We start from the raw sequence: 24,144 nt of genomic DNA, 5'->3' as shown, positions 1-24,144 counted from the left end.
CACTGTGCTTTCTTTTCTTACCTATACATTCAGTATTAATTGTGTTGTCTCAGTGTTTTAAAAATAATTTCAAATACCATAGACAGACAGATGAAAAATGAAAAAACTAGATATGCATTTCAGGCCTTTGTCAAATTTACTTTAGGCCCTTGTCTTATAAAGAAGCAATGTGTACAGGTAAATTTGGAAGTTTCACCCACATCCAATTCCACTTGTGCCTCTCCTAGAGGAAGTTAGTATTCTGAAGCTGGAGTTGTATGGGTCATGGTTATGCATGTTTTATAACTATTTCTCTATCATCTACACGTACACATTTTATATGTCGCATTTTTTATTTTTTATGTAATTGTTATCCTATTATATTTATCTCTAAATATATATTTTTAGTAATAATCTGTTATATTAAGAATTACTTATGTGGATATGTGTATAGCTAGTTTGTTAATTTTAATGCTGTGTGAATCTAATTCTTTTTCATGGAATCTTCAATTCTTTTTTAAAACTCCAAATTACTAGTTTGATCTAAAATTTACCATGAGAAATCGTGCTAGAATACACATGTTCACTATATAAATAATACTTGCACACATGTGCTAGGGTTCATAGAAATATAATTGAACCTTCAGTTTTACTGGATATTACCAAATAGCCCTCCAAAGTGATTCTACTACTTTATACTTCCACTAGTATTACATGAAAGTTTCTATTTTCCGGTATAAGTGTGATGTTGTAAATACTAACCACAATACATATTACTTTCATTTTTTTCAGTTACTGCTGTTTTATAGACAAAGCTCATTTAAATATGATGCCATTAATAGCATATGCACCTGAAATTATTTTTGTAGATTATTGTCTTATTTTTATCAGAAAATACATCTGTCACTATAGTCATTTGGAATTTGTTGTCCCCTTTTGGAATAATAATGTCTGATTGAACACGTAGACTCTACTGTAATAAAAAACTAAACCTAGTATGCATTTTGTAGGTGCTCACTCATCTCTGAATGTTTTTGTTTTTCTGTTTCACTTAGGTTCTTCTGGGCAAAGTCCTCTCCTAGTAGTCTTAAGTGGGAATCATACTGAACAATCAAATTTTACAAGCAGGAGTAATCAGTTATATCTCCGCTGGTCCACTGACCATGCCACCAGTAAAAAAGGATTCAAGATTCGCTACGCAGGTAAGTAAATGAGGTTTAGATTTTATATGAAAGTATTTTAAAACAGGTGATTTTCATTGAATAAAACAATTTAAATAGAAATTTACAATGTGGCCGGGCACGGTGGCTCACACCTGTAATCCCAGCACTTTGGGAGGCCGAGGTGGGTGGATCACGAGCCTGGCTAACATGGTGAAACTCCGTCTCTACTAAATATACAAAAAAATTAGCCAGGCGTGGTGGCGGGCGCCTGTAGTCCCAGCTACTCGGGAGGCTGAGGCAGGAGAATGGCATGAACCCGGGAGACGAAGCTTGCAGTGAGCCGAGATCGCGCCACTGCACTCCAGCCTGGGGGACAGAGTGAGACTCCGTCTCACAAAAAAAAAAAAAAAGAAATTTACAATATAATCCTATTTCTTAAAGATTAATAATTAACTACAATAGAAATATATGATGGGGAATTATTCTGAATGATTCCTCTAAACTACATTAGGAAATTTGTTGCTTATTATTTAGAATTTGGTTGTTAAAATTACAAACTGTTGAAATTCATATCATAGAAAGCAAAGACATTTTCCAAAAGATAAACTAATATAATCAAAATTAATTTTAAAATTTGTTTAAATGGTAAGGAAACAAACAGGAAAAGATACTTGTATTTCTATTAATTGCATAAGTGATGATAATCTCTTTCTATTAATAGTTATGTCTTTCTATCTGCAGGTCTCTTTATGTATGATTCACACCACATATATGTACATGCATATATTCGTACAAATAAGCATGTACATAATAAGTATATGTTTAATATATATATTTCCTTATCAAAATGTAAATTATTTTGTCCTTTCTCTATATACTTTAATCATTCTCTGCCAGCAGTGATTTATATTAACTAAATCAATTAATAACAAATTGATCAAATCAGTCAATATATTTATTAGACATTAAATCCTGTATACAATCGTCAATGTGATCTGACCACAGCAGTCTTTAAACTTTCCTACAAAAGCAGTTGGCAGGCTCTTCATTCCTGAGCACATTTCAATTACTAAGCAGAAAATCTAAATATTTCTCAAAATCTCACTCAACAATATGCTTGACAACTTTGAAGTTATGTTTTCCCGTGAAAGATGCTCACTGTGTATGGGAAGCGGACAGCGTGTGCTGACGGAGGGTCGTTTATTCCTGCGTTGGTGTTTTACGTCTTTAGGGGCTAGGAGCATCCAAAGGGAAAAACAGGAAACAGTCTTAAAAACAACAGCTTTAAGAAGAAGGTTTCAGCTCACTCTAGTTGGTAGACGTATAAAATGGTAAAAAGCATCAAGATTTTGAAAGGCCCTCGATGTGAGGATAACAGGCATGAAATTCAGACATTCTTCCTCTGGAAGATTTAGTAAAATATACTCAGAGCTTTGCTACAAAGACATTGATGCAATGATGGGATTTGCATTCAGCAAACTCCTCGTTCCAAAAAACAGATAGTCAGACTCCTAAAGGTGTTTGAATTTTTCCAGTGTGCAAACATGGTCAGCACAGAGAAAATCATGATGAACATAATTTATCCTGTTTTACCTGAAGAGAAATTCTTAGTCGCCTGGTGGTATGATTATACCTTCAATTGTGAGAACAGTGATCTCTGTGTCTTTCAAAAGGTATTTTCATCTGTTGTCATACCACAAGAAAAGCCTCATTGTTAAACTATTTTGGGAGAAGAAGACTACACAATTTTGTGTTGTTTAAGTGGAGAGAGGGAGAGAGTGACAGAGAGACAGATAGACAAACAGATATGTGTCGTATGTGAATATAACAAATTTCTTATCTATCTATCTCACAGCTTTTTACTTAGAGTTGGTGACTTGGTGATCTCTGCTAGGTCAGCACCAGTAATTTTTGAGCATTGATTAAATGAACGTGTCCCTAAAATATTAAGATGTGGGCAAGGGAACTCTAGCCCATAATATGCTCACATGACCACTCATTGCATCCACAACATGTATTTGCCGTATGCACTTAAAACTGTTGATCATTCAGGCATGAAAGCAATATAATGGATCACTGTAATTGAAATCTGAGTTAAAAAAGACAAAGAAATGCCTGTCGAACTGTGGTTCTGGACAATTCCATACACTGTGCTAAGGGCAGGCTGAATTAACAATGTCCTTTCAGTGCTACCAGAAGCAAATGAAAGCTTCTGTATTGGGCAGGTTGAAAATACAGACTGGTTTGGCGTTCACCCCGAAATTCCAGAGTATCCACCTCTCCCAGTCTTCTCTCACCCTGGGTACCCATTTGACTTTTCATCCTATATCCTGGCTTTTCCAAGGCTGCACCAGCAGAGTGGAAGGACCGGGCCCTGGCTCCTCTGAATTCCTCTTCCCACAGCCAGGAGTTGGGCCGGCAGGGCCCGTGCTCCAGTCTCTTTGTATTCTGTGCTATGATTTCCCCTGCAGGGCCCTTTGTGTCTTATTCTAAGTCAGTTAGGAAAGAAGAGGTATTTTTGAGAGCCTGGCGATAGAAGAAATACAGTAAAAGAAAATGGAACCTTATTGGAATCTGTAGAGTTAGATGCTCATCCTGCAAATTATATCTCTTAACGAATGGAGCTGTGTCATAAAGCACAGGTGACGCCCAACGAACCTCATGGTCTCACTTCCTGCAGACTTTATTTAACTTATCTGTGACTTTGGAGAGGAATCTACAGTCTGATTGTTCTTTCTAATTTATTAACTTGTTTTTTTTTTTTTTTTTTTTGGCTAGCACAGTGGTTCCAAGGCATTGGTAATTCAGGGTGCCTGATTGTACTCCTACTTGGTCTAAACTAAGTATTTTGGTTCATTCAAAACTTAGAAAAATTTGGTCTAGAAACAACTGGAAGTAGAAAATGGTAGGGCCAATGGAGTGAATCAGGAGATTCTTATGATAGTGGATTTTCACTTAAGAAAAATCAGCCCGTTGTAAAAATGAAATGGTACTTCAGAGGCTCACCCAGCTGAGAATATTCTCTGAGGACACTTCTCTCAGGAACGCGGTTGACAACTGGGGCCAGACACGTAGATGTTGCTTCTGGGCACCACTATGATAGAAAACCTTCAGAAAGTTTCTTCTGAATATATTTCCAAGGAAAGGAGCAGCGCCAGGCATTCAGACCTGCATGTGTGTGCTTTTACATGGAAGCCCCAGAGGGAAGTGGAAGATCTAAAATCCCCTTCTTTAAAAAGAAACCAAGGTTCCCAGTTCTTAACGACTTTCTCTGTTGTATTGTTTAAATTCGTCTGAAGTGAGTTCCTAGGATTTTGGGCAGTAGTGACCTCACCTTGTGCAGTAGTGACCTCGCCTTGTACGAATGAAGCAGGTTTCTTTGTCTAAATGTGTAAATAAGATGCAGAGACTTTTAGCCGTAGAAATGTGACATTCTGGGTGAGTGGGACTATTATTTTCACAAACGCCCGCCTCTGGTTCTAAAAAGTCTCCTTACAAAGGGGGATGATTAAAACTATTGTGAGATTGTTATTGACTCAAGATAATGCGTTTTCTTCAAAGATTTCATTCAAATCCCATATATTAAAAAAGAAGGTTAAAATCTATGTCATTGTACAGTCCAGAAGTTTCACTCAACAGCAACAAGGAAAAAAGTTAATGGCCTTGATTAAGAGCATGTTATATATTTCTACTTTCTCTGTTTTAACCATACTTAAAAAAAAACATGGAGAATATTTTTGTTTCAAATATGATGCCTTGTGCAGTACCCTATCACTTTTATCCTGGTGACAGATGTGCTTACTGAAGTAAGTAACCTGCTTTAGAGAGGTGAGTGAGGTCTTTCAAAATGATCCTTCTAGACCAAGCTTGTCCAACCTGCAGCCCATGGGCTGCATATGGCCCAGGATGACTTTGAATGCAGCCCAACACAAATTTGTAAGCTTTCTTAAAATGTGATAAGATTTTTATGCAGTTTCTTTTATAGCTCCTCAGCTATCATTAGTGTTAGTGTGTTTTATGTGTGGCCCAGGGAAGCCAGAAGATTGGATACTCCTGATGTTTCTCACAGTAGTCAGGATCCTAGCATCACACTGACTCATAGCTGCAGGGGATCTCAACTTCAGCGTAAGAGACTTGCCTCTTGACTCTCGAGTTGTGGAATGCTCTTTAGAACAAACTTACCTACTGGTGCTCATTTCCTACTGTTTGGAAATCAGAAGGCGTTCGTTTATAGACTCTCACCAAGGCAATGGCACTGGCCATTTGTTTGCTTGTTCACTTATTTGTGTGTGTGTCTGTCTGCCCACAGCACCTTACTGCAGTCTGACCCACCCCCTGAAGAACGGGGGTATTCTAAACAGGACTGCAGGAGCGGTCGGAAGCAAAGTGCATTATTTTTGCAAGCCTGGATACCGAATGATCGGCCACAGCAACGCAACCTGTAGACGAAACCCACTTGGCATGTACCAGTGGGACTCCCTCACGCCCCTCTGCCAGGGTAAGAAATGCATTTTCATCTCCAGCCTTGTTTCCTGTGTATTACTTTCAATTTAATCACTCTCTGAAAATAAGTGAAATGCTAACTAAGGATAAAAGGTAAGGAAAAATTGAGTGTTGTCTTATAACAATACGAATTAAGCCTTCCACTGGCCATGTAAACTTTCCTGTTGGATAGTCTGAATTTGGAGAAGGGTTGGACATTCACTAGATCCAGGGCCAAGTTATTCTAACACTTACTTGTACTTCCTCTTGAAGTAAAATACTGTGTCATCCGATTTAAGATTCAAAATAATTTTTCTTTACCGCTGTATTAATTTTAAAACATTAATTTCTGAAAAACTCATTGTCCTTATTTTAGTTTAAAAACTCATTCTTTGAGCCATAAGCTCTGTATTTGATTTTGTTTTGCTATTTAAATCTAGGGCTTGTTAAAGTTGATTTCAATATTTCATGCCTTTTTTTTTTGCATTTTATCTATCATGTGCATAAAAACCAGGTTTTCAAATAAGGCATTTTAATTTTAATTGAAGGCTTGGAAGTCATGAAATTTTCATAGTTTTGTCTTATCAAGGTTTATATTCATAATGAATTATATTAGTCTTTGAAAGCTAATTATGATATATGAGTGGAAGCTCATATTGGCTCTCTTTTTTCTCATTTTCATTAGATATTAGATTTTCTGGTATTGCTTGTGAGACAGTAATAGATACTTATACTTATCACACTTACTGTAGGTTCCTTTGACTATGAGAAGTTGATCAGACACTTAGCCTGTATTGTTTATGTTTTACCTCTAAAAATTCTTATTTAATGTAAAATAAACATAGAGATAGATTCAAGCAGCTTACTTCATTAGCAATGATTAGATTGATGATTTTTTTTCTTTACAAGAATACTTTTTCTTTTAGAAGAAGATATAGTTCTCATTTGCTTTAAATGTTCTGTGACTCTGTTTATAGAACAGAGTCATAGAATCTATTGCTGAAGAGACCCAACTTCAGCTCAGAGAACACGCCGTGGTCTCTGCCCCACTGGCACTGGAAACAATGCTAATGACAGAGTCACAACCCCAACGGCAGGCTGGACACAGGAAAGGGAGTTGGTGGAATGGGCAGAAATTCCTGAAGTCATTTCCTGCCCTCTAGAGTCAAAAGCCTAAGGAGAATGTGCTCTCCAGGCCTAAGCACAAAGGAGTACGGAGAGGGACCTTCATGTCCCAAAGGGACCCGGGTGACGCCAGGCACATGCCAGTCCGTCTTTCTGATTGTTAAGCAAGGAGTTGTGGAAACGGTTTACGAGGTGGAGACATGGCTTGCTCTTTCAGTGAATGGTTGAGAAGCATTAAAGGATGTCAAATATATAGCTTTGGGATAAGTCTTGACTTCTTTCTTCTTCTCCCATGGCCTCCCCCAGCAGAACTATTTAATGCTAAGTTAAATGATTCAGAAATACCAATAGTGCACACTGTAAATGAGGCTCTTCTGACATCTTTGCAGCTGTGGCCAAGGAATTTGTGGGAACATGATCAGGGAATCTCTTCTTTGAGTGGAACATGGCAGAGAGGCAATGGCTTTGTGTGTGGGGGATGCTAGAATGCGCACCACGTTTTAGAAGAAGAGTTAGAGTATCTTCCTTCAGATTTGTTCTTGGCAATAAATAACTTACATGACTTTGTTCTCAAATTATAAAATATTTAAGAAGTATCATTTTTCAAAAACAGACTTGCGACTTTCTACACTTCCTGTTAACCTTTCTATTAACCCAGGAGTCAATATGGTTTTGTTTTCTCTTCATACATGTTGACCTTTTCACTTGGAGGGATCTTAAAAGCAATCTAGTTGAACTACTTATTTTTGTGTATTTGAAACTGAAACACATGAAAGTGAAAGGACTTCATAATCATAAAAATGTTGGTCTAGAATTCAGTCTTTCTGTGAGCCTGACCAGTGTTAAAGTGGAATTGTTTCTTGCCAGAAGAAATTATACTTAAAATAGAATCTTGCAAATACCAATTCTGAAAGAATCTATATTTTAAGCACTTAAATTCATTTCCTGTGCAAGAGTCACCTTGTAGATATTTATAATTTGTGTAAAATAGCATTTTAATTATAATATAAAACTATTTTCATTATATATAGACTGTAATGCTTTAAACAAAAAAATTAGCATAAAGTAGAATTTTTTGAACCTTAAAGTTGTGTGGTAAAATTAAATAAGCATTTTTATCATTTTTAAAACAAAATTAAACCTTTAAAATAAAGAGTAAATATAATGATTCTCTGGATAAAGGCCACTGAGAAGGAATTATAAAATTTTAAACAGCATAAGGTTGTACAACATACATTGGCAATTTATAACCCGGCAGTCTTTTGCTTATGCTTAAAGAATTATTACAGTTGATTTCACTAAATTTAATGTAAAATATAAATGTGTGATTTTTGCAGTGTGCAACAAAGGGAGATTTTATTTGGTTTAGCCTACATTTTCCTTCTGTTACTTTTAGAATGTGTTTTTTTTTTTTTTTTTTTTTTGAGATGGAGTTTCGCTCTTGTTGCCCAGGCTGGAGTGCAGTGGCGTGATCTCAGCCCACTGCAACCTCTGCCACCTGGGTTCAAGCAATTCTCCTGCCTCAGCCTCTCAAGTAGCTGGGATTACAGGCACCCGCCACCATACCTGGCTAATTTTTTGTATTTAGTAGAATTGGGGTTTCACCATTTTGCTCAGACTGGTCTTGAATTCATGACCTCAGTTGATCCACCTGCCTCAGCCTCCCAATATGCTGGGATTACAGGTGTGCACCACTGTGCCCAGCCTTAGAATGTGGATCTTTTACATACTGTATATACTTCCCTAAGTTGTAGAAACACTCTGGCCTCATATGACAGTTAGAAAGAGACTTCATGGGTTTTCAGCTGCTTTTCTTCGGCAAATTGCATATGGTGTGTTGTGGATTATACTAGAAACCTTCTCCCATCCACTCACAGATATGTTGAGCAGTTGTGTGTGCTGACCCATGGGGAAATAACAACAACAACAACAACAAGCTTTGTTTCCTTCCAAGGGACTCACAGTCTAATAATGAAAAATAGAATTCTAGGCTGGGTGCAGTGGCTGACACCTCTAATCCCAGCAACTGTGGGAGGCTAAGGTGGGTGGGTGGATTACTTGAACACAGGAGTTCAGGCCAGCCTGGGCAACATGGTGAAACCCTGTCTCTACAAGAAGTAGAAACATTAGCCAGATGTGGTGTGCACCTGTAGTCCCAGCTACTTGGGAGGCTGAGGTGGAGGGATGACTTGAGCCCAGGCAGGAGGCAGAGGCTGCAGTAAGCTGACCTCATGCCACTGCACTCCAGCCTGGGAGACAGAATGAGACCAAAAACAAACAAACAAAAATTGTAAATGATGGTAACTGTCACCGTGGATGGACAGCATGACCTGGAATATAGAGTTGCACATTTGGCTGTGTATAACAGATTAAGCAACATCCTTAGTGATATGCAAATAGGACCCTTTGATGACTGCCTCAAAAATATATGTAATCAGAAAAATTTTTTTAAATCATAGATTCAAAAAGTTATTTTGAGGCTGAAACACTTTAAAAAGAAGAAGACATTCTGATTATCATCGATGTATTGCTCTTTTCCTCCGGTATTAAAAATGAAACATTAAGGGAACCTTATTTTCTATTTGGTTCTCGGAATCTTAATTAGTAATTTTAATTTACAAGCAGAGATATATGGCACTTAGAGAATTTTATTTTCAGTTCTAAGATAATTGAAGACATGTTCTGTCTTTTTTTAAAAAAACTAGCGTTTTTGTTTAAAGACAGTTAATATATATGGAAGAATTGTCACCATTTATGTGATCCTGAATTGCTGACGATTCATAATTATGAAATAAAAATGAATAAAATAAAAATGAAATATGAAATAAAAGACTAGGTGAGCTCTTTCTTTAAAGTGTTTGAAACTCCACATAGGAAAAACAATTTTCAAAAACCCCAGCTAAATTAACACATCACCACATCATCGGCACTCAAATCAGCTCAGAAGTCTTTCGTGATTTTATTTTTCCCACAGATGTTCACATTCGATATAAAGCTGGGACATGAGAATCTCCACATAGCACATCTGTAGGGATAAAGTTACAGGTTTTACATCTGAAGCCTCTAGGCCTCAAGCACACTGTCCAAAATAAAAGTAGATACAAGGGCTATGTTTATGGAGAGGGTATATATTTTATATAATTTCTTGACATATTTCCTTTTGTATTACTTCAAATACAGGCAAAGCAATGTTAGCTATGTGTCTGTTTTTGTAGATTAAGGTTGTTGCTGTGGGTCTGAAGCCTCATACAAGTATTAAGGAAGTTATGCCTATTTTCTTTTCAATTCAAACTTAGTTCTGAGTTAGGCGCTGCAGGCAGGTACCAAGGTGAATAAAAAATATTCCCAGCTCTTACGACTCTGCTAGTCCGGAGGCAGAGAGTCTTATAAACTAGTAAGTACAATTCAATATGATAGTCAGCAGGAATGGATGGTCATCCAGCGGGGGCAGCACAGAAGGTCCAGGATAGTTTTCTCTGATGGGATATCTGAGCTGGAATGTGAAGGGGACGTGGTGGAGGACGAGGGGCTGGAGAAATGGGCAGGATCAGCCCGTGGAGAATCTCAGCTGCATATTTATGTGGCTTTCACCTTCTGTCCTTGCTCGATGAGACTCCACTAAAGAGCAAAAGAGACACAATCCCATCTGCATTTTAGAAAGCTTGATCCTTCAGTGGCATCATGAATGATTGGCGTGAATCCTGTCTGGAATCACGAGTACTCAGTGGGTTGTAGCAATGTGTGTTTGAGGGATATGAAGACTTCTAGAAATAGAGTGAGAAACAAGTTTTGCATGAAAACAGATATTGAAAATACTTAGGAAACAGAGTCCGCAGTCTCTCCTGAAAGCAGGTGAAAAGGAAGAGATAATTCTGGAATGACATATGTTGGTGGAAGGCTTGATTGCTGGGAGTATTTGGTACCACTCACTGAAATAAGGGCCACGTGAGGGAAAGGAGGCTTCACGAAATTGATTTTGACATTTGTGCTCAGGTCCAGGGGGCAAGCTGTCCCCAGTAGTGAGTCTGAGGCTAAGAAAAGATGGAGTTTTGAAAATTACCAGTAATGAGCCAGTGGATTTTAAATTAGTTTAAGATACTGGGTGCTTCATTTGCTTTATCATATTTGACTTTGTAAGTTTTATAAGGACCAATTCAAATGAATAAAATTGTAATTACAGAAAGACTATCTGCTGTGATGCATTTCAAACTAGGCAGCTCTACCATAAAATAAATAACAGTTTCGACTCTGACAGCATCTCACATTTGGTCAAAAGTGGTTATAAATCCTGCAATAAATCATATAGAAGGTTGTTGAGATAATTGGGAATGTAATTACAGATGCAAATGTTAAAATATTTTAAGACTTTCATGTCCAACTTAAAGGTCATCATAGTTATTTAATTATTTTATTTGAAAACTGTAAAAAAGGAAAAATAATTTTTAAAAACGGCAAATATCTCTTTGGGGCATTGGGAACTTAAAATCTGTATTGATCTGTTTAATATTACAGTTATCCTTGAGTTGACATTATATTTTTTTCTCAATGATTTGAAAAGCAGTCCGTTTATTCTTACATAAAATAAATACAATTTATAAACTTCCTAAATGCATAAAGGACATTCATTCATCCTTTTTTACAAAATGTCTAGACTAATATATCCAAATGGTTACTAAAATGTAACGGTTGCCTTTTAATAAATGAGCAAGATCAAACCTAGAATATTGAGCTCATTCTCTTTTAGGCCCCCCAACTACTGATCTTACAAACCATGTGAATGCCACTGTGCCCCTCGGACCCGAGCAAAATGCCCTGCCCCTTGTAGCCATTTGGTAAACATTTTAAATTTGGAAAATCACTAAGTCATGATTTTCTAAGATACATATTTGAGAATATTTTTCCCTTTAAAAATTATTTAGAATTTGTTTTTGTTCTCTTCTATTTTAATTCACTTTTTTGCCAGTGATATTATAGATGCATCAAATTTTTTAGAGAAAAATTACTCGGATTTGAAATCGGAGGATACATCGTGAGGGTCATCCCCTTCAAAATTAGCCCCTAGAAGGCCAGGGAGCCCTGATCTCTCTAAGCCTGCTTTCGGCCATGTAAAATAGAGATTTGGATATTTACATCCCAGAATTACTGAGAGGATTAAATAAATAATATAGGATAAGCCTTCAAATATGACATGCATGCGAGTTACGATTGTTAGGTCTGGAAGGGGATTTGGGAGGCACCCTCTCCAAACTCATCCCGAATTGTGGGGTTCAAAGTGGCAGAACCCAGGCCACAACCCCAACAGAGCTCTTCCCGAGACCCTTGATGGCTCGCAATTAGCTTGTGGATGCAGCAAATAAAAGTTTCGCTACGGATCGTCTGTCAGTGAGAAGATGGGGCCGGCAAGATGCATTTTATTGGTTTCAGGGAATTCCAGGTTGTTTTTCTCACTTCGCCTGACCTTTTAAATTATTTCTCTCTGAAAATCTGTGTTGGTTTTTATCGTCCTTGATAAAGCCAGGCAGCTCTTCTGTCCTCAGGCTTCATTTCCTGCCTTAAAGTAAGAAACTCTGCCAAGCAGCTGTTTCCATTATCAGCACACTAATCTTATTCATCTTGAGGAGAAGCCTGAATTAGAACTGAAATTTTCTGTGTTATCTCAAAGATCCAGTTAAACTGGCACGTCGGAGTGCACTGCTTTCAAGTTCCCTGGTCAAAGAGAGAGCAACTCCCAGACAGCTATTTACTTTCAAGGTCTGGTTCTCAGAGCCTTCTATCAGCTGTGGCTTTTGCTTGGAGTGGAGTTTGTCTATTGTTTATTTATGATTTGCTAGCGTTTTGCAGCCAATAAAGAGGACAAAAAGCAATCATTCTCACAAATTACGTGATTAAGCTTCTGTTTTTAAAGTCAGAACTTTTAGATCGAGATAGCTGCCTGTATTCTGCTTATACATAGCATGGCAAAGGACGCAAACTGGTGCAAAGAGGTGGGTGGAGGGGACAGAGGACGCACATGGATGTATGTCCGTGTGTATCTCTTCAGTCCTCATAGATGCTGTCGCTCACAGACAATGTTACAGAAAAAAAAAAAAAAAAGCCTAATTATCTCAGGTGGGATTTAAGCTGCAGCCTTTCAGATTCCAAAATCTAAGCGATTTCCATTATACCATGCATTCACCCCTAAACATGGTGTTTACCCACAGGGAGGGCATCTCTCAGAGGAAACTCCTTTTACTTTATACAAAATTTTTTAAGCAACGTCATTGTCAAACGTTAGGAGGATATGTTAGGAGACCTGGTATAAATGAATTAATTGAGGTATTTTGTAAATCTTAACAATCCTTCACTTATGAACATAAAGAGCATAGGTAGTTGAGACTTTTATCTTGATTTTTTATATGCATATCTATTTGCTTCTATTTCATTATCAATCTCCTCCTCTGTTTTGTGAGATTAATACAAGATTTCTAGACATTTAGATTTCATTAGAAACTTAAATAGAAATTTCTGGGATTTTAAATGTCAAATCACATACTACGATATGTGTGTGTGTGTATGCTTGTGTGCCTGAATGTCAAATCACATGCTATGGCATGTATGGATATGTATGCTATCATGCCTACAATCAGAATAGGTTGTAGGCATTATGTCAGTCAGACTGTAAATTATCAGAATGTGAATCCACACAGTCCATATAGCTCAAACTGGCCAACTCCCATCAAGCATGTTGTGAAATGAGGTTTATCCCATTTGCCCTTGCTTAAATCTACCTCATACATTCTTGCGGGATTCGAAAGGAGTGCTTGGGTACAGCACTGTGCAGTGGTACAGTCAGGCTCCCACAATTGAGTGATGGGTTCCTCCCATCCCCAGCATTTTCTGGCTGCGTGACCCTGGACAGGGCAAGTGACTTCACTGAACTTCTTTATTTGCAAATGGGCGTAAAGGTGCTCCCCCACCTGGTTTGAAAGATTAAACGCAAATGTTGGCATGAAACCTTTATCATACTGCCAGGTAAGAACAGGAGCCCAACCAAAAAGGAATTCTCATGCAGTCAGACATGTTTGCACCCAGGGAGGTTTTTGGTGTAAACCTGTTGGTTGGCTGTCAAGCGAAGTGTTGTTGAACAGCAAGTCAGCAATGTTTAGGTAACTAAGCTGGTAACACATTTCCCTTCTTGTTCATAGTAGCTGAAATCAGACATTGATTCTCTTTTCCTGTAAAGGGCCAGGTAGACCTTCAGTCTTTGGGGGTCATCTGCAGTCTCGATGGCATATTCTTTGTCTGTAAATGTTTCACAATTAAGAAAACGATGTAAGAGCCATTGTTATCTTGCGAGCTGTAGCAAAACAGGCTGCAGGCTGGTTTTGACCTACAGGCCATAGTCTGCCAACCCCGGATCAAAGTAATCTTCCAAAATCAGACTGAAATGCAGAGTCCAATGCCACCAATATCAGTTTGATTCTCTGTAGTTTGCAAATCGTATGTCAGGCATTTTACTGAGGACATATAATTTTCCTCTACCGTGTGCTAAAACCCAGCATGTTTATTCATTCAATTACAGAATGCATTTCCTCTGTCCATGTTTAGCACACACTGAGCATCCCAAAACTTCACATATTCTAACTGTGTGAAATGTGGTTAATACTAAAAGCAGTATTGTAGTCAGTGGAAATGTGCAGAAAGGGTAATTTTGTATAATAGTAGTAGTGATATGAAGACCTGGACCTTTCTGCACAAGGAACCGTACAAAATATGCAAAGTAATAATATTTCATAAAATAATCAAGGGTCCTGTGCATAAGAGTGGCTAATAGAGATCAACTATATATCTCACACATTTAAAAACTGCTATAATGGAGTTTAATGTGTTTCACATGGAGAAATACACCTGACATTGAATACTCAAAATATTTCAAAAAGCAAACAAAGAGAGCGTGTGAGGATAAGGCAAACAGAGGCAAATGGGAAGTGGAGATGAAAAAGTCAGCCCAGAAGTTTCCACTCCAGCAGGAGGAACTTTGAAAACGACAGCTCCTAAATCAGTAGAAGGCAAAGAGGAGTAAAGATAGTGCAGCCCCTGTGTGCAGTTTAAGATACCAGCTGACACTGAAGGATAGGTTATGGTCTTTCATCGAAGAGGCACAGCAGCAGCCTCTACCTGTGAAACTGACAGTTTGGAAATGTCAGTCCCTGGCAGAAAGAAGAGCAGCTGTGGAGGAAAATGTATAGGCAAGCCTGGATGGGGGCTGCAGTGGGTAAGACCCCGATGGGCATGCAGGTGTAAGCCTCAGGCTCCTGGGGAAGTTGGCTTTCTAAATTCTTAAAGTGGAGGTAGCTGAGACAGGAAAAACAAGCGAACAATTCAAAGGAAGTGACTACTACGTGCTGGAGGTGGCTGGACCTGCCAGCCAGGATGGGGCTCCTGCCCAGAGACCATCGCAGGGAGAATGAATGCTTTGCCCTGAGGCTGGAAGGCAGGTGTTTATGTCCACGTAGACCACGTGGATGCAGACAGTGTGCGCTTTGCCTGTTTTTCCACCTTTGATGCACTGTTGTCAAGGTAAGGAGTTGCTTCTCATCTTCTCATTTCAGGGCTCAGCTCCCAGGCAGTCTGCTGTGTCTTGGGGTGCCTAGGTACCCACTGTGGCCTTTTGTCCATGTCTTGGCATTTCTTACTTTAGTTTCATATTTGTGTAGCTGTCCAGTTCTCCTTGACCAGTGGTTCTTACCTTGCAAAGTTTAAAAAATGAATTCCTGACTCCCAGCCCTGCGCAATTCTGATTTGGCAGGCTCCAGGAAGTCTGGAGTCTCTGCTTTCACAAAAACACCAGAGATGCAGGTACCTAATGTGCATGGGTTTAACACACATACCTGGGCACACATGGATATAGGATGGAAAGAAGCGACACTTAGGACTCCAAAAACAGGGAGGGAGGAAGGATGGTGAGCCGGGGTTGAGGGTTGCCTGTTGGATACAATGTTCGCTACTCAGGTGATGAGTACACTAGAAGCCCAATCTCCTCCATTATGTACTATTTCCACGTAACAAAAGGCACATGTACCCTCAATCTAAAAAATCATATACCCATATGAGACAACATGCTTCTTAAAGAAAAGGCAGAGATTCTGCTGTATCTTCGGATCTCCAGCATTTTGCGCAAAGCCTGGGTCACAATTGTCATCAATATGAATTTATGGAGAAATGAGTGTGGCTCAACCATCTCACCAGTCCTTTCTTTCATGAGGTTTCTAACATAAACAGTGTTGCTGGGAGGAAACAGCTTGAAATTAGGCCAGCGGTGGTACGGTCTTCAAGTTTTAAAAATAGTAAGAGCAGCTAGGGGAATATCTTCCAGCAACTGGAGCATCTCTGGCATAGCAGAGCCACAGAGCCCTGTGACTGGGCAGTGGCACCAGAGATAGACAGTCTGGAGGTTCCACTTGCTACCTGGTGTCATGGGTTCAATTGAGTCCCCTCAAAAAACGTATGTTAGAGTCCTAACTGCCAGTACCTTAGAACGGGACTTATTTGGAGAGAGGGTCTTTACAGAGGTGATCGAGTTAAAGTCATTAGGGTGAACCCTAATCCAATGTGCGTCCTCATACGAAGAGGAAATCAGCCTGCAGAGTCGGAGGCGCACAGAGGGGCGACCATGCGGGGACACAACGAGAAGACGACGTCTACACACCAAGGAGATAGGCTCAGGCAGAACCAACCCTGCAGACACCTGCTGTGGGACTTCTGGCCTCCACGACTGTCAGAAAATGCATTTCTGTTGTTACGTGGTGTGGTGTTATGGCAGCCCCGGCAAAAGAATACAGACACAAACTTTTAAAAATAAACAATGACAATGTATTTCCTCTTTTTTTTTTTTTTTTTTTCTTTTTTCTTTTTGAGATGGAGTCTTGTTCTGTTGCCCAGGCTGGAGTGCAGTGGCACAATCTCGGCTCACTGCCAGCTCTGCCTCCCAGGTTCACACCATTCTCCTGCCTCAACCTCCCAAGTCGGTGGGACTGCAGGTGCCCGCCACCATGCCTGGCTATTTTTTTTTTTAATTTTATTTTGATTTTTTTGTATTTTTATTAGAGACAGGATTTTACTGTGTTAGCCAGGGTAGTCTCGATCTCCTGACCTCGTGATCCGCCCGCCTCAGCTTCCCAAAATGCTGGGATTACAGGCGTGAGCCACCACGCCTGGCCAATGTATTTCTTTCTTAATGTGTCTGCAGGTTAAAATACATTTACATAGTCCAGAAATATAAAAGGAAGGGACAAAAAATAAATAAACTGCAACCCACAAAACTGATGTAAATCTATTAGGTTTTTAACATACCTCTATAAATGTATTAGGCTGTTCTTGCTGTAAAGAAATACATGAGACTGGCCTGGCGTGGTGGCTCGTGCCTGTGATCCCAGCACTTTTGGAGGCCTGGGTGGACAGATCAGCTGAGGTTGAGAGTTGGAGACCAGCCTGACCAACATGGGAAAACCCTGTCTCTACTAAAAATACAAAATTAGCCAGGTGTGGTGGCACATGCCTGTAATCCCAGCTACTCGGGAGGCTGAGGCAGGAGAATCACTTGAACTCAGGAGGTGGAGGAGGTTGTGGTGAGCCGAGATCACGCCATTGCACTCCACTCCAGCCTCGGTGACAGAGCGAGACTCTGTCTATAAAAAAAAAAAAAAAAAAAAAAAAAAAAAAAGTAAAAGAAAAAAATACTTGAGGCTGTAAAGAAAGGAGGTTTCATTGGCTCAGTTTCACAGGCTGGACAGGAAGTATGGCAGCATCTGCTTCTGGGGAGGCCTCAGGAAGCTTCCAATCATGGCAGAGAGTAAAGGGGGATCAGGCACATCGCCTGGCAAAAGTAGGAGCAAGAGAGAGCGAGAGGGGAGGTGTTACACACTTGTAAACAACCGGATCTTGCAAGAACTCACTCACTATTATGAGGACAGCACCAAGAGGTTGATGCTAAGCCATTCATGAGAAATCCGGCCCCATGATCCAATCACCTCCCTCCAGGCCCCACCTCCAATACTGAGAGTTACAATTTAATGTGAGATTAGAGTGGGGACACAGATACAAACCATATCGGTAAACATATCTATTATATCTATAATCTGTCTTTATATCAATTGAATGATATCACACTTTCCATGATATTGCATAAACATTATTTTATATCCAAAAATTGTAATAAAATGCCAAAAATTCTATTTTAAAATATTTATTTGTATCTTTATTGCAATTTCATTGACCAGTTATGTCATTTCTAACTATGAGATAAAATGCAGACATGTGTATTCATTCTGAAACATCTTTGCACTTGCTTCCACTTATTGCCCCAGGATAAAATTTCTTGAAAGTGAAATACAGGAAATGAACAGGTGACATATTGGGTTATCTTGTCAAACTGAGTTTCAGGTAATCCGAATAGGCTGCTGCACTCCAGGTGTGACAGCTTGCTTCCGGAAGCTTCTGTGTTTGAGGAGTATGGTGAAGGTAGCATTCTAAGAGGGGGCTGGATGACGGACGCCCTGGGTAGACTGCTCCCTGTGGACCTGGAGGTGCAGTGGGCCCTCCTCCTGTGATTAGGTTATGTTGTTGGCATGCTCTTCAGAAAGAGAGAATGAGCTCAGACTGTGGAACCTCACCAGATGGGCTCTTCTAGGGGCAGGGTTCTTACTGGTCAGAGACTGAAGGCCTGAGAGAGACTGGATGTGAGGGAGAGCCTTTGTGGCTGGCTTGGAAGATGAAGAAGGACACAGGACATGAAACACAGGGCCTCCGGGTGCTCAGAGCCCACAGCCAGTCAGGAAACATTCAGCTGTGCAAATGCAAGAAACGTATTTCCATCACCACCTGAGTGAGCTTCCAAGTGGATTCTTCCCGTGCCTCCAGGTGAGAAAGCAGCCTGCTGCCACCCTCAGGGTGAGGCCACGCCCATGCCAGACCTTCAGAAATCGTGTTGGAGTAAATGGGTGCTGTCTGGGGCCTCTATGTGTGGAATAATTTATGTTGCAATAAAAAAATCATAATTGCCAATCTTTTTAATTCTTGCACATCTGACAGTCAAAATGAAACCAAAAAAATCACTCATTGTTTCCATTTTCATTCATTTGATCATTACTCAGTAGAGAATTTTTTTTTTTTTTGGTAATTTCTTGACTATTATATTTTATTTGTTTTTAAGTTCATGTTCTCATGATTTTCCCACTTTTCTTTGGTCTTATTCAATTTTATTGAAAGTTCTTTGTACAATAATTTATTAGCCACTTGTCAGTCATCTGTATTGCAAATGTGTTTTATAGTCTATGAATGGAAACATCTTAATCTTTGTGAACTGTGGCCCAGAAAAGTCCTCTCTATTTTCTGTTAAAATTGATCTATTTTTCTAAAATTTGAATGATTTCACTTATATATTAAGCTATTAATTTTCTAATCTGTGGCTTCATTTATACACATTAGTATTTGCTTCATATTCTAGAGTGAATCTGTGTTGATCTCAGTTTGATCCTATTTTAAGATGTCACCCTCTCAGATGGCTACCCAGTTATCTGAGTGTCATTTATTAAATACTTTGCTGGGCAATTATTTTCCCCACTAATTTTTTTTTCACTGATTTAAAATTCCAGCTACTTTCTGTATTAAATCATCTGGTAGGTGGATATCTATTTCTGGACATTCTGTTCTTTCTGTTTACGTGCATGATTTCCTATGCCACGTCCATAGTGCTTTAATTGAAATAACAATAATACGTTTTCATATCGAATGCAGTCAAGTCCTTTTCCTCACTCTATTTGCAAAATTTTCATCAGAGATGATAGGAATTTTGTATTTATTCAAGAACTTTAGCATCATTTTAACAAACTTGAAGAAATAGCATTGGGAATTTGTGAGAGTTGCATTTCATTTTTACAAAAAAGAGTGGAAAAAATTGATTTTATGATTTAAGTTTTCATTAGGAGAAGAGTTGACTGGGGAGATTTTTCACAACCAATTTCGTCTATTCTTAATATTGTCTGACACTTGAAGACAAATACTGGGTTTTGCATTACTCAGAATTAGCACGATGTTTATGTTCCCATTAATACTGAAAACTGGGCACCACACATACACCTATGTGTATATATATACATATACAAGTATTCCGATATTCGGCAAGCTGTGCTAACCAATACGATGCTACGTATTGAAATGGAAGGATCCTATGCCTTCACTACAAGTGGAGATGTAAAGTTCCGATTCTTGGCATCGTTTCTCTGCCACACCTGCTTCCCTAGTGCTAATTAAAATCGGGACACTATTAAAAGGAGGCCCACAAATGAAACATCCGAGGGTGTTCCAACAGCTCTTTAATTTGGGCTGGAAACCCAGGCACACATGCACATATACACCTACGCCAAGAATTGTGCTCTTCAAAGTATTTTGACCATGACATGACAAGCTTGGTGGAACATTTTCTGGCTCATATTAACATAATATTCTTTAAAATAGCACATCCTTGGCATATTGATTTATTCTCTGATTTAAAAAAAAAATCTGAAGCTTGTTCTTAGCTATGCTTTTTTAGAGGGTGATCATTGTTAAAATCTTCGTTGTTGATTCTAGTTCAGAGCATTTGTTTTGTGGATTGGTTTGATATATTCTTCGGCTCCATACTCCTAGTTTGGTCAGGTTAATAGAGAAAATCATTAATTGGACTCTTCCATGTAAAAGCTTGGAAACAAAACTTTCAGCCTCTAATTGTAATAGTTTGAATTTGTGCAGACATGGACTCTGGAAGAAGTGATCTCAGATGCCCTGAGACTCGAGACTCTCTACCATTCACTCTTACTCTTGAACCTTTCGAGGTACCATTGATTTTCTTCTAAAAATAACTTATATGAGCATTGTATGGAATGCATTATCCAGAAAATCATTTACTGTGCCTGTTTTCTGTTAATAGACCAGTGGATTATACACGGGCATTTCATTTACTGGAATGGTTGCTTCCAGGTGTTATGGGGAGTAAAACAGTAGAGATCAACCGAGGGGCACAGGAGTTTCAATTTTGTGCACATGGTGCACTGTTCTGAGATAGATGCTGCCTTCATAACTGGACAGGTTTGGTGACCAGATTATTAATATCTGAAATGGCATATTTGCAGTGAATCCATGGAGTAGAGTTCAGATGGAATGTCTGCATTTAGGTTGTTTTGATGTCAGGTGAATCGGTGGCTGTAATGGTGTCGATGAATGGGAGTTTTTCTGCTCACATTTTCCAAAAAGCCTTATCCATTCAAATGGAAAACGGATATTGCATTTATTTTTAAATCTGAAAATCATGTGAGAAATAAATCACTTCAGGTTGAAAATCGCTGTTGTGCATATGGCTTGAGTTTTATTTTTAAAAATGTATGTCAGACATACATTTTATTATTTTATTTTTTATCTTACTTTAAGTTCTGGGATACATGTGCAGAACGTGCAGATTTGTTACATAGGCATACATGTGCCATGGTGGTTTGCTGCATCTGTCAACTTGCCATCTAGGTTTTAAGCCCTAATGCTTTCCCTCTTCTTGCTCCCCACCCCCTGATGGGCCCTGGTGTGTGATGCTCCCCTCCCTGTATCCATGTGTTCTCACTGTTCAACTCCCACTTACATTTTAATGATCCTTTCAGCATGAAATTATATACATACTAATATAGTTTAGATTTAGATATTTGTCCCTGCCCAAATCTCGTGTTGAATTGTAATTCCCAAAGCTGGAGGTGGGCCTGGAAAGAGGTGTTTGGATCATGGGGGTGGATCCTTCATGGCTTTGTGCTATCTTCATGATAATGAGTGTTTTGAGATCTGGGTGTGTGGCATCCCCACCCACCTCTTGCTCCTGCTCTGGCCATGTGACAGTGTGACATACTTATTCCCCCTTGGCCTTCTGCCATGATTAAAAGCTCCCTCAGGCCTCCCCAGAAACTGAACAGATGCCAGCACCATGCTTCCTATAAAGCCCACAGAACCATAAGCCAATTAAACCTCGTTTTCTTATAAATTACCCAGTCTTGGGTATCGCTTTATAGCAATGCAAGAATTGCCTAATACAGAAAATTGGTACCAAGGAGTGGGGCCTTGCTATCAAGATACCTGGAAATGTTGAAGCAGCTTTGGAACTGGGTAGCAGACAGAGGTTGAGAGGGTTTGGAAGCCTCAGCATAAGAAAGGGTGATAAAGGAAAGTTTGTAACTTCTTAGAGACTGGGTAAATAATTGTGACAAAAATGCTAATGGTGATACAAACAACGAAGACCAGGCTGATGGGGTCTCAGATGGAAATGAGAAACTCACTGGGAATAGGAGCAAAGGTCAGGTGTGTTATATGTTAGCAAAGAGCTTGGCTGCATTGCGCCCCTTCCCTAGGGATCTGTGGAACTTTGAACTTCAGAGTAATGAGTTAGGGTATCTGGTGGAAGAAATTCTGAAGCAGCAAAGCATTCCAGATGTGGTCTGCCTGCTTTATACAGCCTATGTTCAAATATGGGAGCAAATAAATGACTTAAAGTTGAAATTTATATTTAAACAGGAAGCAATGCACCAAAGTTTAAAAAATTTGCAGCCTGGCTGCATGGCAGAGGAAGAAAAAAGCTTTTTCAGAAGAGGAATTCAAGAAGGCTGTGGAGCAGCTACTTGTTAGAGAAATTTGCATGACTGAAAGGGAGCCAAGTGCTAATATTCCAAAACAATGGGGAAAAGGCCTTGAAGGTATTTCAGAGAACTTCATGGCAGACCCTCCCATCACAGACCCTGAATCCTAGGAGGAGAAGATGGTTTCATGGGCCAGGCCCAGGGCCCTACTGCCCTGTGCATCCTCAGGACACTGCTTTCCACATCCTTGCTGCTTTGGCTCCATCTTTGAATCAAAAGTGCCCAGGTACAGCTCAGGCCACTGCTCCAAAGGGTGCAAGCCATACGCCTTGACAGCTTCCATGTGGTGTTAAGCCTGTAGGTGTACAGAATGCAAGAATGAAGAATGCTTAATAGCCTCCACCTAGATTTTGGAGTATGTATGAAAAAGCCTGGGCATCCAGGCAGAAGCCTGTTGCAGGTGCAAAGCGCTCACAGAGAACCTCTACTAGGGCAGTGCCAAGGGAAATGTGGGGTTGAAACCTCACACAGAGTCTCCAATGGGGCACTGCTTAGTGGAGGTGTGAGGAGGGATCACTGCCCTCCAGACCCTGAGAATGGTGGATCTACAAGCAGTTTGCCCCCTCAGCATGAAAAAGCCACAGGTACTCAACTCCAGCTCCTGAGAGCAGCCCCGGAGGCTGCTCCCTGCAAAACCACAGAGGCGAAGCTGCCCAAGGCCTTGGGACACCAGCCCTTGTAGTGATGAGCCCTGGATGTAAGACAGAGTCAAATGAGGTTATTTTGGAGCTTTCAGATTGACTGACTGCCCTGCTGGGTGTCAAACTTGAATGGGGCATGTAACCCCTTTCTTTCTTTCTTCCTTTTTTTTTTTTTTTTTTTTTTCTAGGCAGAGTCTGGCTCTGTTGCCCACGCTGGAGTGCAGTGGTGTGATCTTGGCTCACTGCAACCTCCACCTTCCAGTTTTAAGCGATTCTCCTGCCTCAGCCTCCCGAGTAGCTGGGATTACAGGTATCCACCACCATGCCCGGCTAATTTTTGTATTTTTAGTAGAGACAGAGTGTTCGCCATGTTGGCCAGGCTGGTCTCGAGCTGTGATCCACCTTGTGATCGACCTTGTGATCCACCTGCCATGGCCTTCCAACGTGCTGGGATTACAGGTGTGAGCCCCTGTGCCCAGACCAGCCCCTTTTTCTCAGCCAATTTCTCCCTATTGGAATGGGAAAGTTTGCCCAATACCTATATCTCCATTGTATCTTGGAAGTTACAAACTTATTTTTGATTTTTCAAGTTCGTAAGTGGAAGGGACTTGCCTTGTCTCAGATGAGACTTAATACTGGAATGAGTTATGACTTTGGGCTTCTGTTGGGAAGACATGATTTTATTTTGCAATATGAGAAGGATATGAGAATTGGGAGGGGTCAGGGGAGAAATGATATAGTTTGGATATTTATCCGTCCCCAAATCTCATGTTGAATTTTACTCTCTGATGCTGGGGGTAATGTCTGATGGGAGATGTTTGGATCACGGAGGTGGACCCCTCACAACTTAGTGCTATCTTCATGATAGTGAGTTCTCACAAGATCTGGTCATTTAAAAGTGTGTGGCACTTCCCCCTCAACTCTGTCTTACTCCTGTTCTGGCCGTGTGAGACGCCTGCTCCCCCTTGGCCTTCTGCCATGATTGAAAGATTCCTAAGGCCTCCCCAGAACCCAAGCAAATGCCAGCACCTTGTTTCCTGTACAGCCTGCAGAAACGTGAGCCACCTAAAT

At 39.9% G+C, this 24,144-nt stretch overlaps 1 protein-coding gene across 2 annotated transcripts in view; it reads left to right on the top strand.

Annotated features, from left to right (window-relative positions):
- The window catches only part of CSMD1 (CUB and Sushi multiple domains 1), a 2,045,798-nt gene that overhangs the window by 1,896,071 nt on the left and 125,583 nt on the right, over positions 1-24,144 (top strand). For both annotated transcript variants that reach the window (XM_005562521.5, XM_065518732.2), the window contains exons 48-49: positions 1,035-1,181; positions 5,452-5,640. In XM_005562521.5, coding sequence (XP_005562578.3) covers positions 1,035-1,181; positions 5,452-5,640 — 336 coding nt within the window. The remainder of the gene's footprint in view (positions 1-1,034; positions 1,182-5,451; positions 5,641-24,144) is intronic.

The sequence above is a fragment of the Macaca fascicularis genome, chromosome 8 (genome assembly GCF_037993035.2).
Source record: "Macaca fascicularis isolate 582-1 chromosome 8, T2T-MFA8v1.1".
NCBI classification, from domain to species: Eukaryota; Metazoa; Chordata; class Mammalia; order Primates; family Cercopithecidae; genus Macaca; species Macaca fascicularis.
Note: the sequence above shows the minus strand (reverse complement) of the source record. Positions and strands in the feature narration are given on the sequence as shown.